Raw genomic sequence first — 25,536 nt, forward strand, 5'->3', positions numbered from 1 at the left:
TTACCAGAGCTACAGTGTCTGCCGAGAAGTATCAGATAACTGCAGGATTCGTACAGAAAAATATTATATTTGGGTAGCAGAAATAAGAAGTATATCGGGATCTACCTTGAAACATGTATGAAAGGTGTTCTGCACATAAGAGAAAGTGCATTCTGTTGAAATCCTCTTAAGCCGATACTCTACAGGAGCCTATAGCACTGTTCTGACTGGGTCCGCTACAGTCTTTTGAATGTGAAGGACAGTTGGGAAGCTTCTGTCCTTGGGCAGCTAATGAAAATGGCCTAAAATCCTTGGCTTTTAGTCGAGGAATGAAGGAGTAGCGTACTGGCACGTTGGAACATTACATTTTAACAAAGAGACACTAACTCCAGGTTGCGAGACACACTGTTGAATTTGCCCCTGGCTGGTCCTGATGAAGGTGGTCTCCATTGCAGTTCTCCCACCGAAACGCGTTGGCCCTCTCTTCTAATTAGATCCAACCTTTGGTTGTACAGAGGACAAACTGGCGCAAAACAACGGGGTGTTTTTTCGGTTGTAGTAGAGTGATGTATGACTAGGATGTGTGATTGAGTGGATGTGTTGTGTTTGTGTTTCTCGACCTGGGTCATAATAACTGTCTCGTTATTTTTAAAAAAAGATATGTTTATCTATTCTGATTTTGTAATTATAATATGAATTTTTGTACATGTATTTAAAGAAAATCACATGAAATACAGTGAATAATCACCTGTTTTCAAATAAGAAAAAAGAAAAAATGAATTTTTGAATGACAAAAAAACTCAAAAAATAAAAATGAATAAATAACTTAAAAGTTGAATATGTGGTTTATGTATGCCCGTGTTATTGGAGGCTTTCCCCAATGATAAAGTGGATATAGGTCAAGAGGGAGTTTCCTTTCTTGTTTCCAGTGCAGGGAAGACAGTCTGCTAGCGTGGTCGACGAAGTCTCCGGCGGGCCTCCACCTTCGGCAGCCGATAGGCAGTGGCACACCTATCCCACAGAGTTGGTGCAAGAGTTGGTCCTCACCGGGGCAGCACAAGAGCGCCTTCAGCCCAATGGGTCCAAGAAGGCTTCCGGCGGGCCTCCTCTCTAAGCGATCGCTGGGTAGCCCTGGGGAAGCTGACAAGCGCAGAAGCAGGGCGTGAGGTCAGCACAGCGGTCCTCTTCTCAGGGGTAGCGATCCTTTACCCCTTCGCCGCTATTTACAAGGCCAAGGTGCGTCAGGGAAAAATCAGGACCTGGCCCACTACATTCGGGCCCTCTATTCTTCTTTTTCAGCCCTCACCTGCATGGAGTAGTGTCTGTGTGCCAATGTGAGGGGGCAGTCTGGCAAGTCGCATGCCTACAGCGACCGTCCACTCTTCAGCTGGCCGCTCAGAGATGGTTCCTCCCCGGGGCAGCGTAGGGGCGCCAGCAGGGTTTTACTTCCGATGAGCCCTCTGGTGGTTCCCTCCTCCGGGCGAACTTCGGACATTTGGACGGAGGCCGCCGGGCATAGGGGCAGGGCACGCAAACAGAGCAGCGGCCTTCCTCTCCGGGGTAATGGTCCCACTCTCCCTCAGTGAAGCCTCTGCGTGCCAAAACCACAGCGCACTGGGGGAGGACCAGCGCCGGGGCCCTCACTGATAGTATCCGCTGTCCACTGCTTCCAGCTAATGTCTGCCCCTCGATTGTGCCACTCACCGCCTCTCCACTCCAGCGCTGATCGCCCGCCCCTCCAACCCTCCGCCTCTAGGCCAGCTCCGCCATCGCAAGATGGCGGCCAGCCTGTACTGCTAAGGGATGTTCAGGCAGCTCTCAGCGCCGCCAGCTCATCCGACGCTTCAGGGGTGCCTTGCCACTCTTGTCAGGGCACCACTACAGCGGTGGGGCCCCAGGCCGGTCAAAGCAGCGCTCGTCTGTTTCTTGTCAGGCGCCAGACCTGGAGATCGCAAAATGGTGGCCGTCGCAGTCAGCAGGGGGAGGCCGGGACCGCTTGGCAGTTTCCCTTCAATCGGCACAGTCTCCGCGCCGCCAGCTCACCAGGAGACGCTCCTCATCGTTCGCCACCTCTGCGCCCCAAAAAGTGGCTTCAATCGGGCCCCAGCTCCGCTTAAAATTGCTTATTAAGGCAGCGTATGGCTGGAGCTCCCGCGGCGTGTGTCTCGCCTCATCTGCAGCGAGACCACGCCCCCTCTCATTTATTTTTAATACAGAAAAGGACAGGCAAAAGGAGGCAAATAAGGGACCTTTTGGTTGCTTTACAAGTCCATCAAAAGGCAACCCTTCAGGATGTTGTCATTCCAGTAGAGTTTGCTTCTCATGGATGTGGGGATTATATGTCCTCCCTCAAACTTCTGGATGCGTATTTCCATATGCCCCATCATCCGTAGCACCAATGTTTTCTCAGGTTCGAGGTGGCAGGGTGACATTACCAGTTCATAGTGCTGCCCTTCGGGCTAAAGTCGGCCCTGAGATTTTTTATCAAGTGCTTGGTGCCAGTGGCGGCTTATCTCTGACAATCAGGTCACCAGGTATTCCCTTCCCTCGATAACTGGCTGGTCAAGGCCCCATCCTTCCAAGACACCAGATCATCTACTGAGGCCTGTGTTCAGATTTTTTCCATACCTCTATTGTTCTTCTATTTACACTTGTGCTCAAAATCTGAGGTATGATGGCCCTGCAGAGCATGGTATAGTCTATCCTCTGATTGGCTGAAGTTTGGATGTTTTAAAACAATGATAATAGGTTGCTGAAGGCTATTGAATTTCAATGGGAATTGATTTTAAATCTTTAATACTATTTTACTGTTAACGTGGGGCTACCACCATGATGAGGGGGTAGATTCAACCATGTGAATCTATAAAAGATATCAATACTGGAGAACCACAGTGTACAGGTAACTTGTTTTTTCCATGTTCAGTTTGCTCACAACAGTAAGTCCGTAACTTCCTAGAGTGTATCAACCCCAGGTCCGCCTCCCATTTTGTTTTGGCAGTATTGGTGGACGGCGAAAGCAGTTCATCCATACCCTGAATAAGGGAACTTGCACTTGTGCTGCCCTTGCTGTGGCTGTGCTGTGTATTAGTTAAGCTTGCTAAAAGCATTTTCGTTTCAAAATGATTGTCATTGTGAATGGTGCTTTCACCTCTGCTGGATTTCCCTCATTAGCTGACTGATATACTTGGGGCTAGCAAAGACACGTTGATTGTATCAGTAAGTAAACAAAATGAACAACATGTATTGAAAAGCAAAGGTGCAAGTCACCTTGTGATATGCTACAAATGTAGCATGGGTGCCTTTCACAAAATTAGTGCAAAGGTGAGAAGAATCCTGTAACTGCTCATATTTTCTTAGTCTTCTGGAACATATTCCTAGGCCCTCGGGCGGTGGTTACTGAGACCCATGTAGATCATTATATACACGAAAAAACCTACAAGTGCGTCCTGTAGCAACAGTTCTTTGAAACAAAACGTGAAAACGGTTCTTGCAGACGAAGGCATATTTTGTGAAATAATAAATGCTGTGATTTATCTTTTATGAAAAAACTAGTTTGCGCTGTAATAACCTATAAGTCTGATTTGCACCTAAAAGTTACACAGCAGTGCGGGTTCATTCCGGGCCGCAACACCGCCATGAATCTCCGGCCTCTGAACCACGTTCTACATGAGGTGCGCGATAGGGAGGATCCTCAGGTCCTGGTCTCGATAGACCTGGCTAAAGCTTTCGATACAGTTAGCTGGGGGTACCTATTGGAGGTATGCTGGTGGAGCTCTGGGACGTATGTGAACACTTTGAAACAGGTATTCCATTTGATGAATACATCCTATAAAAACTTTTACCAGAGCTACAGTGTCTGCCGAGAAGTATCAGATAACTGCAGGATTCGTACAGAAAAATATTATATTTGGGTAGCAGAAATAAGAAGTATATTGGGATCTACCTTGAAACATGTATGAAAGGTGTTCTGCACATAAGAGAAAGTGCATTCTGTTGAAATCCTCTTAAGCCGATACTCTACAGGAGCCTATAGCACTGTTCTGACTGGGTCCGCTACAGTCTTTTGAATGTGAAGGACAGTTGGGAAGCTTCTGTCCTTGGGCAGCTAATGAAAATGGCCTAAAATCCTTGGCTTTTAGTCGAGGAATGAAGGAGTAGCGTACTGGCACGTTGGAACATTACATTTTAACAAAGAGACACTAACTCCAGGTTGCGAGACACACTGTTGAATTTGCCCCTGGCTGGTCCTGATGAAGGTGGTCTCCATTGCAGTTCTCCCACCGAAACGCGTTGGCCCTCTCTTCTAATTAGATCCAACCTTTGGTTGTACAGAGGACAAACTGGCGCAAAACAACGGGGTGTTTTTTCGGTTGTAGTAGAGTGATGTATGACTAGGATGTGTTATTGAGTGGATGTGTTGTGTTTGTGTTTCTCGACCTGGGTCATAATAACTGTCTCGTTATTTTTAAAAAAAGATATGTTTATCTATTCTGATTTTGTAATTATAATATGAATTTTTGTACATGTATTTAAAGAAAATCACATGAAATACAGTGAATAATCACCTGTTTTCAAATAAGAAAAAAGAAAAAATGAATTTTTGAATGACAAAAAAACTCAAAAAATAAAAATGAATAAATAACTTAAAAGTTGAATATGTGGTTTATGTATGCCCGTGTTATTGGAGGCTTTCCCCAATGATAAAGTGGATATAGGTCAAGAGGGAGTTTCCTTTCTTGTTTCCAGTGCAGGGAAGACAGTCTGCTAGCGTGGTCGACGAAGTCTCCGGCGGGCCTCCACCTTCGGCAGCCGATAGGCAGTGGCACACCTATCCCACAGAGTTGGTGCAAGAGTTGGTCCTCACCGGGGCAGCACAAGAGCGCCTTCAGCCCAATGGGTCCAAGAAGGCTTCCGGCGGGCCTCCTCTCTAAGCGATCGCTGGGTAGCCCTGGGGAAGCTGACAAGCGCAGAAGCAGGGCGTGAGGTCAGCACAGCGGTCCTCTTCTCAGGGGTAGCGATCCTTTACCCCTTCGCCGCTATTTACAAGGCCAAGGTGCGTCAGGGAAAAATCAGGACCTGGCCCACTACATTCGGGCCCTCTATTCTTCTTTTTCAGCCCTCACCTGCATGGAGTAGTGTCTGTGTGCCAATGTGAGGGGGCAGTCTGGCAAGTCGCATGCCTACAGCGACCGTCCACTCTTCAGCTGGCCGCTCAGAGATGGTTCCTCCCCGGGGCAGCGTAGGGGCGCCAGCAGGGTTTTACTTCCGATGAGCCCTCTGGTGGTTCCCTCCTCCGGGCGAACTTCGGACATTTGGACGGAGGCCGCCGGGCATAGGGGCAGGGCACGCAAACAGAGCAGCGGCCTTCCTCTCCGGGGTAATGGTCCCACTCTCCCTCAGTGAAGCCTCTGCGTGCCAAAACCACAGCGCACTGGGGGAGGACCAGCGCCGGGGCCCTCACTGATAGTATCCGCTGTCCACTGCTTCCAGCTAATGTCTGCCCCTCGATTGTGCCACTCACCGCCTCTCCACTCCAGCGCTGATCGCCCGCCCCTCCAACCCTCCGCCTCTAGGCCAGCTCCGCCATCGCAAGATGGCGGCCAGCCTGTACTGCTAAGGGATGTTCAGGCAGCTCTCAGCGCCGCCAGCTCATCCGACGCTTCAGGGGTGCCTTGCCACTCTTGTCAGGGCACCACTACAGCGGTGGGGCCCCAGGCCGGTCAAAGCAGCGCTCGTCTGTTTCTTGTCAGGCGCCAGACCTGGAGATCGCAAAATGGTGGCCGTCGCAGTCAGCAGGGGGAGGCCGGGACCGCTTGGCAGTTTCCCTTCAATCGGCACAGTCTCCGCGCCGCCAGCTCACCAGGAGACGCTCCTCATCGTTCGCCACCTCTGCGCCCCAAAAAGTGGCTTCAATCGGGCCCCAGCTCCGCTTAAAATTGCTTATTAAGGCAGCGTATGGCTGGAGCTCCCGCGGCGTGTGTCTCGCCTCATCTGCAGCGAGACCACGCCCCCTCTCATTTATTTTTAATACAGAAAAGGACAGGCAAAAGGAGGCAAATAAGGGACCTTTTGGTTGCTTTACAAGTCCATCAAAAGGCAACCCTTCAGGATGTTGTCATTCCAGTAGAGTTTGCTTCTCATGGATGTGGGGATTATATGTCCTCCCTCAAACTTCTGGATGCGTATTTCCATATGCCCCATCATCCGTAGCACCAATGTTTTCTCAGGTTCGAGGTGGCAGGGTGACATTACCAGTTCATAGTGCTGCCCTTCGGGCTAAAGTCGGCCCTGAGATTTTTTATCAAGTGCTTGGTGCCAGTGGCGGCTTTTCTCTGACAATCAGGTCACCAGGTATTCCCTTCCCTCGATAACTGGCTGGTCAAGGCCCCATCCTTCCAAGACACCAGATCATCTACTGAGGCCTGTGTTCAGATTTTTTCCATACCTCTATTGTTCTTCTATTTACACTTGTGCTCAAAATCTGAGGTATGATGGCCCTGCAGAGCATGGTATAGTCTATCCTCTGATTGGCTGAAGTTTGGATGTTTTAAAACAATGATAATAGGTTGCTGAAGGCTATTGAATTTCAATGGGAATTGATTTTAAATCTTTAATACTATTTTACTGTTAACGTGGGGCTACCACCATGATGAGGGGGTAGATTCAACCATGTGAATCTATAAAAGATATCAATACTGGAGAACCACAGTGTACAGGTAACTTGTTTTTTCCATGTTCAGTTTGCTCACAACAGTAAGTCCGTAACTTCCTAGAGTGTATCAACCCCAGGTCCGCCTCCCATTTTGTTTTGGCAGTATTGGTGGACGGCGAAAGCAGTTCATCCATACCCTGAATAAGGGAACTTGCACTTGTGCTGCCCTTGCTGTGGCTGTGCTGTGTATTAGTTAAGCTTGCTAAAAGCATTTTCGTTTCAAAATGATTGTCATTGTGAATGGTGCTTTCACCTCTGCTGGATTTCCCTCATTAGCTGACTGATATACTTGGGGCTAGCAAAGACACGTTGATTGTATCAGTAAGTAAACAAAATGAACAACATGTATTGAAAAGCAAAGGTGCAAGTCACCTTGTGATATGCTACAAATGTAGCATGGGTGCCTTTCACAAAATTAGTGCAAAGGTGAGAAGAATCCTGTAACTGCTCATATTTTCTTAGTCTTCTGGAACATATTCCTAGGCCCTCGGGCGGTGGTTACTGAGACCCATGTAGATCATTATATACACGAAAAAACCTACAAGTGCGTCCTGTAGCAACAGTTCTTTGAAACAAAACGTGAAAACGGTTCTTGCAGACGAAGGCATATTTTGTGAAATAATAAATGCTGTGATTTATCTTTTATGAAAAAACTAGTTTGCGCTGTAATAACCTATAAGTCTGATTTGCACCTAAAAGTTACACAGCAGTGCGGGTTCATTCCGGGCCGCAACACCGCCATGAATCTCCGGCCTCTGAACCACGTTCTACATGAGGTGCGCGATAGGGAGGATCCTCAGGTCCTGGTCTCGATAGACCTGGCTAAAGCTTTCGATACAGTTAGCTGGGGGTACCTATTGGAGGTGCTTCGGTTAGCGGGGATGGGGCCCCTTTTCTGCACTTGGATTCGTATCCTTTACAGTGCGCCTACGGCCAGGGTCAGGCTCGGAGCGGCCGGCTCGGAGGAGTGGAGGTTGGGCAGGGGCACCCGCCAGGGGTGCCCCCTGTCACCGCTCCTGTTCGCTCTGGCGATTGAGCCCCTTGCAGTGACACTACGCGTGGAGATGGCACCCTGGGGAATACGAGTGGGGGATGTGGTACACCTGGTTTCGCTTTATGCGGACGATGCGTTGTTCTACCTGACCTCCCCGCGGGAGTCGCTGCCGATCCTGCTTTGCCACTTGGAACGCTTTGGTGCAGCTTCTGGGCTGCGTCTTAATCCTGAGAAATCCCTGATCTTTCCCCTTGCGGGATGCGGTGAAGACCCTCGTGTGGGTTTCCCGCCCCTGGGGCTGCGGTGGGAGATGGAGGCCTTCCGCTATTTGGGTATTCAGGTGGCTGTCTCTGATGAACAATTGCTGGCCCGCAACGCCGACCGTGTGCTCAGTTCCCTACAACAATCTGTGTCCTTTTGGAATACGCTTCCTCTCTCCCTCATGGGACGATTGGCCGTCTCAAAGATGGTGATGCTGCCTAGAATATTGTATATCCTACAGAATACCCTCTGTCCTCTTCCTCCTCGAATCTTCAACAAGCTTAACACGATGCTTACCTCCCTACTCTGGGCAGGCAGACGCAGCAGAGTTGCGCTGCACACGATGGTCAGGCGCTGGGAGGAGGGGGGCTTGGAGGCCCCACGCTTTGATCTCTACTATTACGCGGCCCAACTTATACCGGCTGCGCGCTGGTTCGCGGGCGCGGAAAATTGGGAATTGCAACTCCTGGCTGGTAGCGCAGATGAGAGGGCGTTGCAATTGGCTCTGATGCGTGGCAGAGGAGCGGATGGCAACCTGCCGTATATTGTTCGGCATACTGCGGGGATCTGGCAGCGAGTGGTGGAAAGAGTGCTGAGACGGGCCCCTTTTCATAGGGAGCTGCCGATATGGATATTGGCACCGGTCGCTCTAATGGAAGAGCACATGTCGTTTCGGGAGCTGTTGAGGCCTTCAGTCTTACGGGGGGCCAATACCTTCACTATGGAGGCCTGCGGGACATGGCGAGAGCGACGTGGCCACAGTTCCCTGAGGCGCCCCAGGTGTCCCATACGTTGAATATCTTGCTATCGTGCGGCGCGGGACGGCGATTGATAACGCTTTTCTATACAGCGATGAGATGCGACTCGGCGCCTCCGGTGTCTCCGTCCTGGGCGGCGTGGGAGGCAGATTTAGGGGTTGCCTTGGACCCGGGTCAGCGGAGGCGGATAGGGACGCTCACCAAGAAGGTATCGTGTAACGCACGTTTCAAATTAATCCATTTTAATTTCATGCACCGCACTTACGTAACCCCAGTTGCTCTGCACCGCATTGCGGCGGATAAATCGGATGCCTGTCCTCGGTGTGGTTCAGTAGGAGCCGGATTTCTCCATCTAGCTTGGGAGTGCCCACTAGTCGGGGACTTCTGGAGGGAAGTGGTAGCCTACATCCGGAGGGTCACGGGACTGCGTCTTGACCTGTCCCCGATCCATTGCTTGTTAGCCCTGGTCCCCAAGCCTAAGAAGAGGAATCTGTCATATAAAATGCTGCAGCTACTCTTAGTGCTGGCTAGACGGCGGGTGACTATAACCTGGATGGGACAGAGGGCGCCAGATATGACATTATGGCTTCGGAATGTGGGGGAATGGACATTGGCTGAAGAAACGCACATGCAGCATACGCGTAGGGATGAGCGGCTACAGGAGGACTTGCTTGCATGGCGTATGATGTGTGCGGTGGGGTCGACTGACAGCGACTCTGATGCTACTAGTGCTGCATTGTTCTCGTCCGAGGAATCGGGACCTGAGGAAGGGGTGGCGGGGGATGGGGAGGGAGAGTAGGGGCTGGGGTACTACCCTGATGACTACGCACATGTTCCTTATGTCAGTTTCTGTAATTGCACTGTATCCCGTGGATCTGATTCTTGCGTTTCCTGTTCCATCTGCAACTGTTGGAGCCGTCCTGGGGGGGTGAACTGCGTACACATGTATTTTCTATACCTTGATGCCAATTTTTGGGGGGGGACGTATTTTTTATTCTGCTGAAACAATAAAGTTATTTTTTTTCTTCACCCTTAAAAAAAAGTTACACAGTTTTGAGAGGTAAAATGCGTTTTCTAGCCACTGATCCGATTAAAGCATTTTTCTGCGATTAGTTAAGTAGAAGATTGTATTTTGTGTGTTTAATTTCATTCTATAATCCTACACAGTGCAGCCTCCTTTGCCTCTGTGAGTTTATCCTGGAGTGTTTTTCTTTGGCCGAGTAGTGGTGGTGGAATTGTGTTTGGCTCTAACCCTCTTTACAATTGACTCCTGTCATTAGAAGAGCCCGTGGCTCCAGTGGGAGCTGTTTGGATCAATTTCCTTCCCCTTTTCAGTCATCTCTGCACAAACACTTGAAACCCAAACTGCTATTTCATGACATAGGATGTTATGATAGCTTTAGCTGTATCATGTGTACTGGAGTTAAACGCAGTCTGATAATGCTATAATAACACTTTTCCGTCTCTTTTTGGATGTGTTTCCTGGAACAGCAGTGAGCAGTTAGCTCAGTGGGACAGCCCCATGCGAGTAAAGCTGTCGGTCTGGAAGCCGTGCCTGAAAACCCTGTTGGTAGAGCTGCTTCCCTGGGCTCTGCTTATCAACCAGTCCAAGTGGGACCTCTGGCTCTTTGAAGGAGAGAGGATTGTACTCCAGATTCCAGCCGGGAAAACCATGATACCACCTAATTTCCAGGTAAACCTGTACACCACATTCTTACTCCATATTGTTCAAATCAATACCTGATTTCCTCCTCAGGTGAAAGCCTACCAGTTCAAAACATGTTTGTTGGTAATCTCACACTGGGCTTCATTACAAAATGTTCTGTAAGTTGAGATTGAAATACGAAGGCGGATGTTAATGATTCCAACTAGAACACAGGCTCCCATGCACCCTCACTTACTGGGTCTCGGGAGTGTCCGGACCCGGAATCAGGGAACACGTCATGGAATAACTGGGCCCATTCCTACATATACTACTCTGTCTCACTCGTAATAGTGTTCATTGTATGGCACAATCATTACTGCATGAACGGAACACTCCAAAAAGTGTCTTCAATAAATAATAGTATGTTAAATGGAACATGTACACCAATAGTCTGCTGTAAACACAAAACCATCTTACCAACCAATGCCACATCCCAGTTTAGGTAATTCTGCTACTCAGCGATCATCCACTGGAATGTCCTCTGCCTCACACAAAGATCAGACTCCTTCCTATCCACTTACAGGCCTCAGTGTTCAGCTGTTCCAACCGAAGGGCTTGCAACACCCTTTCTCACAGCAGTTACTCAACATATAGGCAATATTTTTTTTGTCACCAACACTCCTCATCACCTAATTGATGTTACCATTCTATGTATAAATGTCAATACTCTTAGACACGAGCTGTGTATGGAATTTCTGCTCAAAATCCTGAACCAATAACTAATCATAAAGACTAAAGGGAAAATCTTGCACTAAAGGAACAATTTCTCCCACCGGGGTAGAAGAATTATTTCTGATATTGTTGCTAAATTGTGCATTGGATGTTTGGCTGTCTGTCAGTTGGGAGTACATTGTTCTTATACTTGTCTTTCTTTTATAGACACAACTCAGTGTTTCTCCACCAACATTCCTCTTAGTCATTCCTCTTTCACTTGTTAGGTAGGATGTGTGAAATATGCTGATGTTCATCTCTTCTTTGCGGAGTGCTTTCACTTTTCTTATTATTAAAATGCCAATGCCTCCATATCAGTTACTATAAAGTAGTTCAGTTTCACTTCTATTGCCTTATTTATTACATATCTCGTGTATTATTGCTTTTCCTGCGTTCTCTTTTCTTAAATGGATTGCTGACGTTGCTCCACAACTGTGAATAATTGTGGTCAAGCATCCACCCTTTAAAAAAGCCAACTCAACAGGGTCCATTTTGCAAAGAAGCTTCAAAATGTGCTACTGTGGGGTTACTCCCAGGCCTAGACCAAATATCCAACATTTTTGTAATTAAGAATTTAAAGATTACTCCTGGGAGGAGGTGAAAGTCACATTTGTAAATGTATCTAGTGTGTATGTATATTAGTGACTACGTGTAACATATCAGTCTGTTTGCACTTGCTCACTTTTTGATTTTCTTTACCTTGGAGAAACACCCTTTCCCTACACTCTCGCCAATTTTTGGATGGTCTCTGCCCTTGTTCCACATTGCAAATGTTTACTTCTGCCCTTGACGGAAATACATTTGTATCTCTTCTAATGGTGGCAAATCATCTGCGAAATATTTGTGAATACAGACAAAAATGTAAGTTTCAGGCTGTTCAGCACTTTTTACCCTGTTCCTGTGAGATTTACCCTAATTGAAAATGACACCGTACTCGTGTCATTTATATGTGAATATATCCGCTTGAAATGCATGAAGGATGCATGTCTATATATCACTTAGATATGCAAATAGCTTAGTGAATCTGACTTATGAATGGCATTTGTACAAAGACAATGTAAACTCATCATCGGCTAGCACAGTGAAAGCCTACAATAGCTCTAATGAGAAAAACTGTGTTTGAGCATAGTAAAAAAGTTCATATAGCTATGCTACTTGCTAACACACGTACATGAGTGCCCACTGGGCATGGAGGTAAATCGCCTCTCTTTGCACTAAAGTATGACTCCTAGACCAAGGCCCATCGCCTCAAGCACATGTGTACCTCACTGACACCCCAACAATGACTCTCTAAGCTGCAGCAGGAGAACGTAACTCGAAAAACATTCGCCAGGTCCGTCGATTCCCTCCGACGTTTTCCGCTGCCTCCTCCTCCGTGCAGTTGAGCCTTACAATCCCCGAGTGCTCAGGGGACCCTCGTGGAAGCCGTGTGCAAGCCTTACCTGCTGTTGGAGTATCCTCCTGCGTGGTTCTGACTTGGGAATCTAACAGCGCCTCGCCGGACCCGCTCTGCGGGTCCCGCACCGCTTTGCCTTTCGGATTGTTGCTGCCTTGGAACTGGTGGAGAGGAGCGCGGGGCAGGCATCAGCGTCAGCGGGGCTGCGAGCAAAAACGCGGGGACTCCAGTGTCCAGGAGTCCCTGCGAGCCCGATTGGAGTCACCTGGGCTGCTCTCCCCGCTGGCCACGCACCCCGCCAATAGAGTGAAAAGGATACCGTGCTACCGGCTTGTTGGGACCCTCGTGGAAGCCGTGTGCAAGCCTTACCTGCTGTTGGAGTATCCTCCTGCGCCCTGCGTGGTTCTGACTTGGGAATCTAACAGCGCCTCGCCGGACCCGCTCCGCGGGTCCCGCAGCGCTTTGCCTTTCGGATTGTTGCTGCCTTGGAACTGGTGGAGAGGAGCGCGGGGCAGGCATCAGCGTCAGCGGGGCTGCGAGCAAAAACGCGGGGACTCCAGTGTCCAGGAGTCCCTGCGAGCCCGATTGGGGTCACCTGGGCTGCTCTCCCCGCTGGCCACGCCCCCCCGCCTATCAGCCTATGTGTTTAGGGTAGTTGGTATAAAAGTGACTCGTGCAACCGCTTCGCGGGAGCGAGCGGGAGCGCGCCGGGAGAAGCCCGGGACAAGGGCGGGACCGTCCAAGGCCGTCATAGGCCGGAGTAGGCTGGGTTGGGCCTACCCTCTTGCGTTAGATACCTGAGTTTTTGGTCTCAATATCCGATATAGCTCCCCATAGCCTATTAGCTATCTTAGGCACAAATGCCTTCACCGTCAAGGGAGGGTACCCCCATGAAGCAGGGAGGGGCAAAAAACAGGACCCTAGACAACTACTTTCCCCGGGCTGCGGGAGATGGGGATAAGGAGAGCACCTTGATCAGGCTCAGGGCGGAGCGGAGACGCTCTATAGATAATCTGAAACACAGGCCCCTCGGTGAAAACTCTACCCAACTTAGTGAGGAGCAAACTTCTATTGACGATGTCCCCCTCCTGCTGAGGGATTGTACTAATATTACACCGGTCCCAAGCATGAGCTTAACCCCCGCCAAGAGCCCAAGCCCTAGCAGGGTGACCATTGACTTAATTTCCCAACCCCCCCCAGCCCCCAAAGCTAGGAAAGCCAAACCCAAGCTAGCATCTGCGCAAGGAGCATTTGGGCCCCCTCCAAACAAACGTAGGAGGAAGTCGAGGGGTGTTCAGGGTAAAAATAAATCAAAAATCCCTCACTCCGTGTTTGGGAAGACATCAAAACTCCCCCTACCTACTGAGAGATTAGCGGACGAAGTACACCCCAAACCCACTGTACAGGTTGCCACTGCTCCCGCTTTGATATATGACACAGGAAATAATATCGCTAGTGTCCCCCTTTCTGTTGTCCCGTTAGGTAATTTGGAATTTTTGCTCAGGTCGCTATTATTACCAATTAGCGAGAGCATCAAAAAGGGCGAGATCAGACTTACCATCCTGGAGGCTACATTAAACAGCATGAAAACCTCGGCTGGTCTCCAGGGAAGATCTCCTGAGCTCATTCCCACTTCCACGGCTTCCCAGCAGCCCCCAAATAGAGCAGTGACCTCTGCCCCCCCACAGGCTGCGAACGCCGAGGCCCCCCCACAACCTCCCAGGACTAACCCTGTACCAGCCAAGCCACTTAATTCCAATAGGTCATCCCCCACTGAAGACCCAGGCCCTTTAATACAACCCGCAGACAGCATTGCCCCAACACCTCTAATGAAGCCTCCCCCCAGGCCACGTAGGCCTAATCTACCTCCAGAGGCAAATGATTACACGGTAGTCATGGCGGGCGTCCCCCCACTTGAAGCGGGTGAAGCTGAGGACTTTTGCTCTCTAAAAAGCAGGGTAATCAAGTGGCTGAACGTGAATAGACCCCTCCCGGTATATTTAAATAATGAAATCATAATGGTTAGAAGGGTGCCTTGGGTGGGCAAAACATACAAATCCATAATAGGGGATTGCATATTGGTGAGTTTCAGGGATGCTGGAACTGTTTCCCATATATGTCAAGGAAAGAATAGATCACGGGAATCAACCATTCAAACCCTCCATGTATCTTTCTTTTTTCCCCCTATCCCTACCCCTGTACACCCGACTCAAACCCATGACAGCTGGACGAGGGTTGGTAGGAGGGGAAGACATCACGAATTTAACCCCTGGCCACTACCCTGCCGCCCAGATCTACCCTTTTATACTCTCAACCGGTTCAGTTGCCTGAATGGCCTTGAGGGGGTTGACTGACAAACGGGCAGGCTTTCCAACTCAGCGGGTACTGTCCCTCTAGGAGAAGGGAAAAAAGGGGCCTTAGCTGGGGAGATGGTGCAGCTAAGCCCCCTTGTACAGCAAATTCCACCTAGCTGGGTTGGGAGGTCCGTGCCAGATGTGTCTATGGTCATAGATATTGAAAGTATAGGAGGAAGACATGGGCTGGATACACAAGGGTTAGAGACAGAGACACAAATGGGGTCCCAAGGGGGAACAGAGCAGAGTTATGAGGCATTGAAAATTATTTCCTGGAATATAGCTGGTTTGGCAGCTAAATTTAATAACAAAGAGTGGCTTGATTACATTAGAAAATTTCACGTAATCAGCCTGCAGGAGACATGGGCCCCGGAGAACAATTTTCACTTGCAGGGGTATAAGTGCTTTTTCGTACCTGCGCAAAAATCTAGATCAGGGAGAGCCATGGGAGGACTATCTATTTATGTAGATTTAGACCTCCCGGGCAGTTGGTCTACCCCAGATTGGAATTCCCAAATGATCCAAGCAGTACGGTTTACTGGGAAGGGGTTAAGATTCACTGTTTTGAATATTTATAACAACAAGGTTGCGGGAGACCACACATCATTTGTAGCAGAATTGGAATATAGGCTGGGCCAGGAAATAACAGCCAAGAAAAAGGGGCAGTCATATGCGCTGCTGGTCATGGGAGACTTTAATTGCCACCTTTGTTCAGCACTGGTCACAACAAATACAGACTGGTCTCAATGTCCCGTGGAGAAGGGGCCGCATTTCTCCCACACGCCGACAGGGTTAGCCTTTAGTATGCTCCGGCTTAAGTATGACCTCGAGCACACTATCAACATGATGGGTACACAGAAGGATGGCACACTCCCACCCACCTTTAAGGGCAGAGGATGCTCATCTGTTATAGATTACATCCTGGTCTCAAGATCCCTGCTAAATAGAATTATTAGTGTAGGGATTGATTGGAGCAGTTTCAGCGACCATAACCCACTTGTATTGGAGCTGATGTACCGGGTGGGTCTAAAAAGCAGAGACCATCGCACAACCACGGAGAAGGTAACAGATCAGGGCAGGAGATTAAGGTGGTCCAAAAAAATGCAGGGAAAGGTTTTACAAGGCCCTTGCGGACGCTGGTAAATCCGCTATTAATGACTGTTTAGACACAGAAGTTCACGGACCGAGGCTACTTGAAGCATTCGATCAGATTGCTATCCTGATTGATGGCTTATTAAAAACTAGTGCGCCCACAAGGAACCATGGGAATCCCCGATGGTTCGATAGAGATTGCTCAAAAGCACTGAGGGAGCTCAAAAGCAGCCTTAAATCCAAACGTAGGGATCCCCAAAAAATTAGGGTGTGTAGGGAGAAATACAAGAAAGAGACCAAGAGGAGGAAACTTGCTCTGCAGGGAGAAGCGTGGGCAGACTTAAGAGAAGCAGGGGAAAAAAAGGATATAGCCGGATTCTGGAGAATCATTAATAAACCTACTTTCCAGGAAAACGACACCCCGGAGATAGGGTCTAACATCCTCCCAGAACAGTGGGTCACCCACTATAGGGACTTGTATAATTACGAGCCCAGTACTTCCGTGGAGCCACCTGAAACCCCAATTCAGGTTTCAACGGTTGTATTTACTATTAAAGATCACTGCTGGGATAGAGGGCCTGACTAAAAATAAAGCCCCTGGCCCTGACGGAATCCCCCCCGATCTGTTCCTGAGCTGTATAGAACTCTGGGCCCCCCTAATGACCAGGGTTATAAACACTGCTATCACCTGTGGTCTGCCACCGTCCTGGTCCAAAGCCTTAATTGTGCCGATTTTTAAGAAGGGCAATAGGGACGACCCTAAGTGTTATCGTCCTATCTCCCTGATTGATGTATCGGCTAAACACCTGGGTAGGGCGATCCTCAATAGACTGTCCGAGTGGACCGAAGAAAATAATAACTTCTCGGACACTCAATACGGATTTAGGACGGGGAGGTCCACTAGTGATCAATGCCTGAACCTTTACATGCTGACTGCCAAATACACTATGGCCAGCGATGAATCCATCTACATGGGATTCATGGATTTGGCAGCTGCATTTGATCACGTCAACAGGGAGGCACTTTGGGACATGATGTCTCGTATGGGGATAGAGGGTGGCTTAATTAACATACTAAGGGAACTTCATAGTGATACCTCGGCCAGGGTTCGATTTAACAGGGAGGGGGGGCTGACCGATTCCTTTCCCTGTATGAGCGGAGTCCGGCAAGGCTGCATTCTTGCCCCTTTTTTGTTCTCCTTTTATATAAATAAACTGGAGCAGTTTCTGTTAGATTTAAAGGCAGATTGCCCAAGGGTGGGGTCGCGTCACATTCCCGTTCTGCTTTACGCAGATGACGCGGTCCTGCTTGCACGCACACCGAGGAGCTTACAAATTCTGATTGACGGATTTGTTAAGTTCATGGGTGCTCTAGATCTCTCCGTTAACCTGGGCAAATCCTATGTGCTCCTGGCTGGTAAAAAACCTTCCACTAAATTTACTTACACAATTGGAAGTCACATAGTAGAAGAGGTTAAAACGTTTCCTTATCTAGGTGTAACTTTTGATGGTGCCTTACAGTTTAATTCCCTGGTTGAGGAGCGTTGCAGTAAGATGATCGCTTCTAATGGGGCTATAGCAAGTTATGGCAGGAGGTTAGGTAGATGGAGTCCGGAACAGGTGATGAACCTGTACAGCTCCATATCCTGCTCTAAAGTAATTTATGGGGTAGAAGTATGGGGCTTTGTTAACACCATAAGAATCCAACGGGAGGAAAACAAATACCTAAAAACCATCCTGAGGGTACCCCCAAGTACTGCTGGCTTCATAGCACACAGGGAACTAGGGAGGCCGCACCTAGATGATTTGGTAAAACTCAGGCCAATTGTGGCCTGGTTAAAAATCTGGGTTAACCCTGATGCGTCTCTAAGCAGAGAAATCTTAAAGGATTGTTTAGAGAGGGACAAATGTATGCGAATACCATGGCTCAATTATGTAAAGAATACCCTAGTGGAACTAGGCTATGGAAATCTCTTCACTAACCCTGCAACAATTGTAGCCCAGCACAAGACGCAAGTAAAGAAAGCTTTTCTAGAACTGAAATGTCAACGTAGAGCTGAGGCTGAAGGGCTTAAAAAGACAGTGAGGGCCCATAACCTGGTCAAGAGCATTGAGGGAATGGAGCCATATTTGTACCTTATGCACAATGCACAGGACAGATTTTTGATGTGCCGTTTTAGACTTAACCTACTTCCATTCATATTGGCATCACCAGCAGGGTTTTCTAACATCAATTGAACAGAAGGGATCCTGCGGCTGCGACAATAGGTCTCCGCAGGATTCCCTTCACTTTGTTTTACTTTGCCCTTTCTTCACCATGCCCAGGCGCAGATTTCTAGTAAAAGTTTTAAAACAAGCCAAACTGGAACACGCTAGTGAGGCACTAGTCTTTTTACAAAAAGCGTCGGACCCTTTCACACTGTGTTGTATAATGAACTTTATCAAAGTGGCGGTCCGTTTAAGGGTAACTAGGGTGGATGAATGATGTGTTCTTGATTTCTTTTCTGTTAAGGTGTTGCACTTTTTCCTTTGTTTTTTGTCCCATGTTAACATTAATATTTTAGCATCAGGATCTTAAAAATGTTTAATGACTTTTTATCCATGTAAATGTTTGTGCTTTTATGGGGATTTTTAATCATCGAATAAAGATTCCTTAAAGTAAAGTAAAGACTCTCTAAGCTGTTCTCCCATGCAGCCCTAGCCAACTGTTTATTTTTTGGGATGTAAATTTTAGGGTGTTTATATGTAAGGCACTGTCCTTTTAATGTGCCATTCATTCCCAATCATCTTCACCACCTTTCTGTCACCTTTGACGTAATGGACCTTCTTGGTACTACGTAGAGCGCTTCTGGTAGAAATGCCCCATTCAGAAACGATTACAAGCAGATACACTTGTTTCTATTTCAGGAAGCCTTCCAGATTGGGATCTACTGGGCGGACACCAATACCGTGCACAAGTCAGTAGCAGTCAAACTAGTTCATAACGTGACCTCTCCCAAATGGAAGGATGGCGATAATGGAGAAGTTGTAACACTGGATGAAGATGGATTGGTTGACGCAGAAATAAAGCTGGGTGCATTCCCAGGTCACCAGAAGGTCTGGATAATTATTGAAGTGTTTGGTGCTGTCTTTGTTTATTTTATTATTGACTTACTTATTTTGTAAGCTTTGTATACCATGTATACAGCTCAAGAGAGATAGAGAGCACTTTACGTAGAACAACAGCAGCATTTTACAGGCTTTGAAAACAGTTGTAGGTGATAAAAGCGTATGCTCATATCTGCAACATGTATATAAAGGGACCTGCAACAGGCATTGTAGTGTGCGAGGCAGAATGAGTCTGTGGATAGAATACAGATTGGAACCTACACAGGGTGTGAGGCAAGGACAGAAAAACCTCAGCTGAAACCAACTTCCAAATTGTTCAGTATGAAGGAAACACTGTTCTGGACTACCAGGGCGCTTAGAGGAGTTACAGAATTAGATATTATTCTTAAGATATTAACCAGCTGGGTTGAACTTGATATCAGTATCTACAGAGTAGCTCCTCGGGGTGGGCGCGGCTGTAGTGCACTGAAGCTGCAGCTGCTCACGTTGCAGATACTTCTGTTAGGTGCCCGCATTGCGCCCCCTCCCGCGCCAGATATGACTGATGGGACACCGCTTCATTTTCACAGATTACAACTGTCCACGGGCCCCGGCCCACCTGAAGTATGGATGTGTGAGCCCTACAGACAGATTCCTGTCCACATATGAGCCCTGCGGGAAGAAACTGCAGCTAGGCAGGTGTGCGGGCTGCACTGCTCTGGTACCCCAGGAGCCGGGACAGGCAGGATCCAGAGGGGAACACGCCGAGGATGACCAGGGGCAAGCAAGAGAAGGGGCCGCCCTGGGTATACATTGCAGAGGAGAGACGCTGATCAACGCACTGAACATAAAAATAAAAGAGCAGCAAGGCGAGGTTCTCTTCTAGCCGCTCAGCGGCTACAACTTAAACTAGAGCTGATCTTGAAATTACAAGCCATGAGCACATTTATGTAACCGAGAACAGCTGTGCTCGCCTCGCCTGTGTCCTCTGACATTAGGAGGCACTCGGGAGCGCATAACATTACCCAGCATAAGCCAGGAATAAATGGCCGCTAATCCGGCTTACTTGGAAGCGTTTCGACCTCGAGTAATTGCGGCAGTTTAAGAAACCCTACAGAATATCGATTTCCTCCGTAATGGTATTAACAGTTTCCCTTCAACGAGGACAATCTGCATATAGATCATATATCTTTAAGACCGAAATGTAAAGGTGAAATTGACGCATGGGATGGGGAGCAACAATAGAGCAGCCTCACTTGCACAACTTTTTAGAAATATTTAAAATAGCCGGAAACACCCTATGTATGGATAGACAAACGTTTTTGCAACCGGGTCAAAATGTTTGTATATTGGCACCGATTATTGCGTGGCAGAAGAATTATGTGAGTCAAAATGCTAAGTAGCAGAGCCAAAAATACATCATTTCTGTTGCTAAGTATGTTTAGAGAAAAATACAAAATATGTTATTTTTGTGCTCACATTTCAATATGTAGATAGTTCTTAAGCCCGTGAAGTTGAGCCAGCAGTAGGGACGCTACACGTACTGCCACGATGGGGTATATCATACTCAATTTATCAGCCGCAGAACGGTAAAAGTCTAGGTGGGCCCTGCCAAGATTTGAACGTGTGATAGACGAGCGTTTAAGTAGCTAGGACATCTCACCAATATTTTGAACTATTACATAGTGAATGCACTCATACGGATTTTCATTGCATGACGGACACAGTGAGACCTAAGGATTGTAAGCTTCGAAGTCTCTTGTTTCGTTGATTATGTGTGTGGTCATTAACGCTGTGTGTGTGTGTTGGGGGGAGGGGGCATGTTGAAGTGCTTCATTACCATGGATCCAGGTCCAGGGCATCTGAAGTCCCCTGAACTTCAGATCAAATATTCATAGTACTGTCCAGTTACTTACCGGTTATAATCATTACTCTGAGTCGTAGACCTCCCCGTCACAGTCCAAACCACATGAGCATAGCTCCTCCCCCCAGAACTTCCAAGCTAAACCCTTAGCCCAACCCTTCCCTCCCAGCCATACCAACATCCTGTGGCATTTAACCTATGACCTCCCTATCCACATCATGTACCCCCAAGCACAAGAAGCCGAACAGGGAGGGAGGGATGGGAACCAGTACTGTGACGGGGAGGTCAACGACTCGGCAGGGGCGTAACACCGGCCCCCGCATACCCTGCGGTGCAGGGGGCCCTGAACTGCAGGGGTCCCACTAGCCCAGTACTTAGGCCATAAAGCTCCGGATTAAATCCAGAGTGGGGCCCCTTCCGTGTACCTTGCAGGGGGACCCCTCAGCTTTCGTTACGTCACTGCGACTCGGAGTAATGTATATTACCGGTAAGTAACCGGACATTACCTCCTCATCAGACCTCCCTGTCACAGTACGAACCACATGAGCTGCCAAAGCAAGAATCGGCTCAGTAGCACAAGCAGAAAATCACACCACCGGAGCACAACGTAACACTGCGTCCCCAAACCCACCAGACTCAGTCCCACCCACCACCAAACGATAATGGTACATAAAGGTGTGAGGGCAACTCCCAAGTAGCAGCCTGCAGATCTCGGCCATGGAAGCCCCCTGAAAACAAGCCCAGTAAGCAGCCACCCCAAGTCGATCTCCCCTGACCTGACCAGGTGCCAACACACCACAAGCCTCATACGCAGCCCCGACAGCCCACCCCAGCCACCGACTGAGAGTAGCCCCAGAAGGCTTCACACCTTGACCAGCCAGCCCAAAGGTCACAAAAAGTGAATCCACCTTCTGAAAAAGTTTAGTGCGCAGCAAGTACACCTCCAGAGCCTGCCGAACATCCAAACAGTGCAGCCGCACCTCAACCTATGGAAGAGGATCCAGACAGAATACAGGTAAAACCAGATCCTCCGAACAGTGAAGCGAGGAAGGGACCATGGGAATATAGGAAGGATCAGACCGCAGAACAACCCGATCCAGAAAAAACTCAAAAAGGGCGCTGAACAAAGTAAGGAGCCTCACTCTCCAATCCTCCGAGGTAATAGAGACAAGAAAAAGCACCTTGATCGTCAAAAACCACAAAGACACCTCACTCAGAGGCTCAAAAGGAGCCCCAAACAACTCCTTAACAAACGGGACACCAAGGGAACCACAGGCTCACAGTCCGAACCCCTAAAGGCCCTAACAGCCGCCCACTGAGCCCTCAGAGAGGACACAGCCAGCCCCAAGTCGAATCCATCTTTCAGGAAATCCAAGATATGTACACACGGGATCCACCTCCAACGCAGACCAACCCCGAGCCGTACACCAACCCACAAATGACACCCAATGTCTGGCATAGGGCTTGAGAGTCGAAGGGCGCCTGGACTGCTGAATAAACTCAGCCACAGAAGAACAACACCCCAAAGCCACCAGATTTAGCATCTCAACAGCCAACCCGCAAGCCGCAACAGGACCAGACAATCCTGGGACAGAGGAGGAAAGGACAGGGGACAAGGAACCACCAGAAACCGCCAGCAAGGACCCACCTCCAACTTCAACAATAAAGGGAACCAAGGCCTCCTGGACCAATCCGTAGCCACCAGGACAACCGAGACCCGATCCAAGCTGACCTTCAGCAGGACCTGCGGAATTAGAGCAATTGGGGGGAAGGCATACATCCGGTCTCCCTCTTATGCTGTTTTCTTAATAGAGGCCTCCAATGGCTCCCCAAACAGTTCTGAGCCTGTGAAAGGAATCTTCATCACAGCCGCCTTCTGAGCCGCCTCTGCCTTCCAAGGCTTAAGCCACAACTGTCTCCTAGAAGCCACCGTAGCCCCAGCTGCCGCACTAAGGAAATCAAAGGATAAATCCACCAGGAAGCGCAACTGTTGCTCTAACATTGACAAAGATTCAGAGGGATACTCATCCTGTAAGAGCTGCTCAGAAATACCCTGACAGTCTTTGAGAAGCGACAGGACCAGGTAGCTAGTGTAAGCCGCAAACCAAACTGCAAGATTAGAGGCAGCAAAGGACTGCTTCAACACGTTTGTCCTCAGGATCAGAAGGAACCGCATCCTCGGACACTACCAGGCTCTGAGACGCAATACCAGCCAGCAGGGAATCCACCTTCACCACAGATGGAAATTCCTCAGCGAACCCCTGTAAAGGATACCTCTTAGCCAGAAACTGAGGAAAGGTATGTTTGTCAATATCTTTTCACTCCCCTTCTAGCACATTTCTCACAGATTTATGAATAGGAAGGCACTCAGGCTCCTTCTTCTGGTAATAAGGGACCAGGGAACCCCAAATTGTCCCGAACATGTTGCAGAACACTGTGAAGGTCCGCCCCCTGGACAAAACGACCCTACACCTTCTCATCCGACTCCACGTCTGGATCAACATATGCCAAGGCATCCAACTTCTGCCTCTTAGGTCACTTGGGCTCTCGAGCCATAAAGGCCGCAGCCACTGCGGCTTCAATCATCTTCTGCACATCAGCCAGGTAAGGAGCATTGGAAGACCAGCAACCACCCCCTCCTCCTCACATCTGAGCTCACTCACGTCTGAACTTCTACCCTCCATGATGGAACAGGCTATCAGAGTACCCACACCCACAAAAATACCCCTGACAAGTCAACTAAGTCCCGCAAGGGCCAATCAGTGACCGCCTCCAAGACCCACAGAAAGCCAAAGCCGCCGCAACTTACCTCCCGTCCCTTCCTGTGTGTTCCCACTAAAGCAGGGAATGAACCCAGGAGAGAGAAAGCCACATCAGGCCCGCCGCCCCCCGACCAGAACCAGGAAATCCGGCCCATAAACCTCAGTCCCGCTAAAGCAAGGACTTGAAACGCACCCAGGCAGGCATGCAGGTATTTCAGCGGCGCTAATGCAGACCGCCGCACACTTGCCGCTCGCAGGCATCAGGCACCCCCCACTTTGAAAGTTGCCCGGAACAATTCCAGCAGAAAAAAACAACAGGATGTGAATAGGGAGGTCAAAGGTTATATGCCACACGTTGTGGGTGTGGCCTGGAGGGAAGGGATAGGCTAAGAGTTTTGCTTGGAAGTTATGCTCATGTGGTTTGGGCTGTGACGGGGAGGTCTGATGAGGAAGTAATGGAGACTTCAGGCTGACAATCAAAAGGATTGTTAGAGACCGTGTATTGTGTGCATGGAGCTGCACCCTGAAGAGCTCCCGGTGACATACCAGCGCTACATAAAACACTACATTAAATTTTAAAAATGCGGCTGAATGGCTGTGTGTTTTTGTGATCTTCAGTGCACAAAAACTATGCTCGCAGAACCTGCTTGTGCCTTTATTCAAGCTAAAAAGTCTTTGAAGAAAGGCTAGAGAGATCTGTATGGTACACAAGTGATTAAAAGGAGTTGTTCCTTTCTAGTCTTACATTGAGGAGTTTAATAGAGCACTAAGTGTTAACCTTCGATCCTTTCAGAGAGCTGAAAGTCAGCTTTAGTTGTTTCAGGTGTGGAGTGGAGCAGGGTGAGAAGGACAAAAAGCAAAGCCAAGGCAGTTCTATCAGAGCAGCAGGTTGACAGCGATACATAGGTGTAGCAGTTATCAGCTATAGGCCCCCCCCAGTTTTGCCATAAAAAAAGTTTTGTAAACCTGCCAGGCTTAAATTGTGGATTTGAGAAAAGTGGCAACTCTATTCCACTATGTTTTTTATCTAACGTGACTAAAGTCTGGGACTTATTCTCCACCCACAATTACCTCAGGATGTCTGGGAAAATAAATTATAACGTTCTGGACATGTGAAGCAGTTAGATTCAGTCATCTATGAATGACCGTGGATAAATCATAGTTTACCATGCTTTGCCAATGGGCATTAAAAAAAAAAAGAGAAATTGACCCCTGTAATCAGACCCTACATGTATGATGATCCTACCACTAGGAGCCTACACATGGTATATACTTTCAGGGCCAATCTGCGCTTTTGAGAAATTTTAGTGCGAGAGAGTCTGGATATAAGTGCTGAAATCAAAAGCACAACAAACAATAACAACAGCATAATGAAGGCACAGAAGATTGTATGTGATTAGTAGTTGTCGGATTCAGAAATTGAAAGCCGGGTTAAAATTAAGTGACGAAGGTTGGCTGGTGATGTGAGTGGTAGCTTTTATTCAAGAAGGACATGAGCGATAGCTGCAAAAAGATGCCTTGCTTGCATGAGAAAGTCTAGGAATGGAAAACACACTTGCTCCACTGTCACTAAAATATGTTTTCCCCTCTTGGTGGCCTGCTGAAGTTGTCTCAGTTCTGCATCTCATCCATGGTTCGGTACGGCATTCAGATTTTGCAAATTGAAGACAAGACAACTGTCGTCAACAACACCTCATTTCAGATTTATTACAGCCCGCAGCTTTCTGTCCCAAGACACCAGGGTGGAGATGAGGTAAGACTCTTTTTACATTTATGTTTTGCGTTAGACTGCTGCTAGAATCAGCACACGCCGTTCCTCACCCAAAACAATATGTGGTCTGGTAAATCTGGAAAAAATGCGT

General features: G+C 48.4%; 1 protein-coding gene across 1 annotated transcript in view; it reads left to right on the top strand.

Moving 5' to 3' along the window:
• VPS13B (vacuolar protein sorting 13 homolog B) overlaps nucleotides 1-25,536 on the top strand; it is a 2,999,480-nt gene that overhangs the window by 2,848,082 nt on the left and 125,862 nt on the right. Inside the window, exons 49-51 of the mRNA XM_086966051.1 lie at nucleotides 10,196-10,397; nucleotides 18,869-19,057; nucleotides 25,281-25,427. Of these exons, the coding sequence (XP_086822177.1) occupies nucleotides 10,196-10,397; nucleotides 18,869-19,057; nucleotides 25,281-25,427 (538 nt within the window). The remainder of the gene's footprint in view (nucleotides 1-10,195; nucleotides 10,398-18,868; nucleotides 19,058-25,280; nucleotides 25,428-25,536) is intronic.

The sequence above is a fragment of the Lissotriton vulgaris genome, chromosome 4_1, assembly GCF_964263255.1.
Source record: "Lissotriton vulgaris chromosome 4_1, aLisVul1.2, whole genome shotgun sequence".
Taxonomy (NCBI): domain Eukaryota; kingdom Metazoa; phylum Chordata; class Amphibia; order Caudata; family Salamandridae; genus Lissotriton; species Lissotriton vulgaris.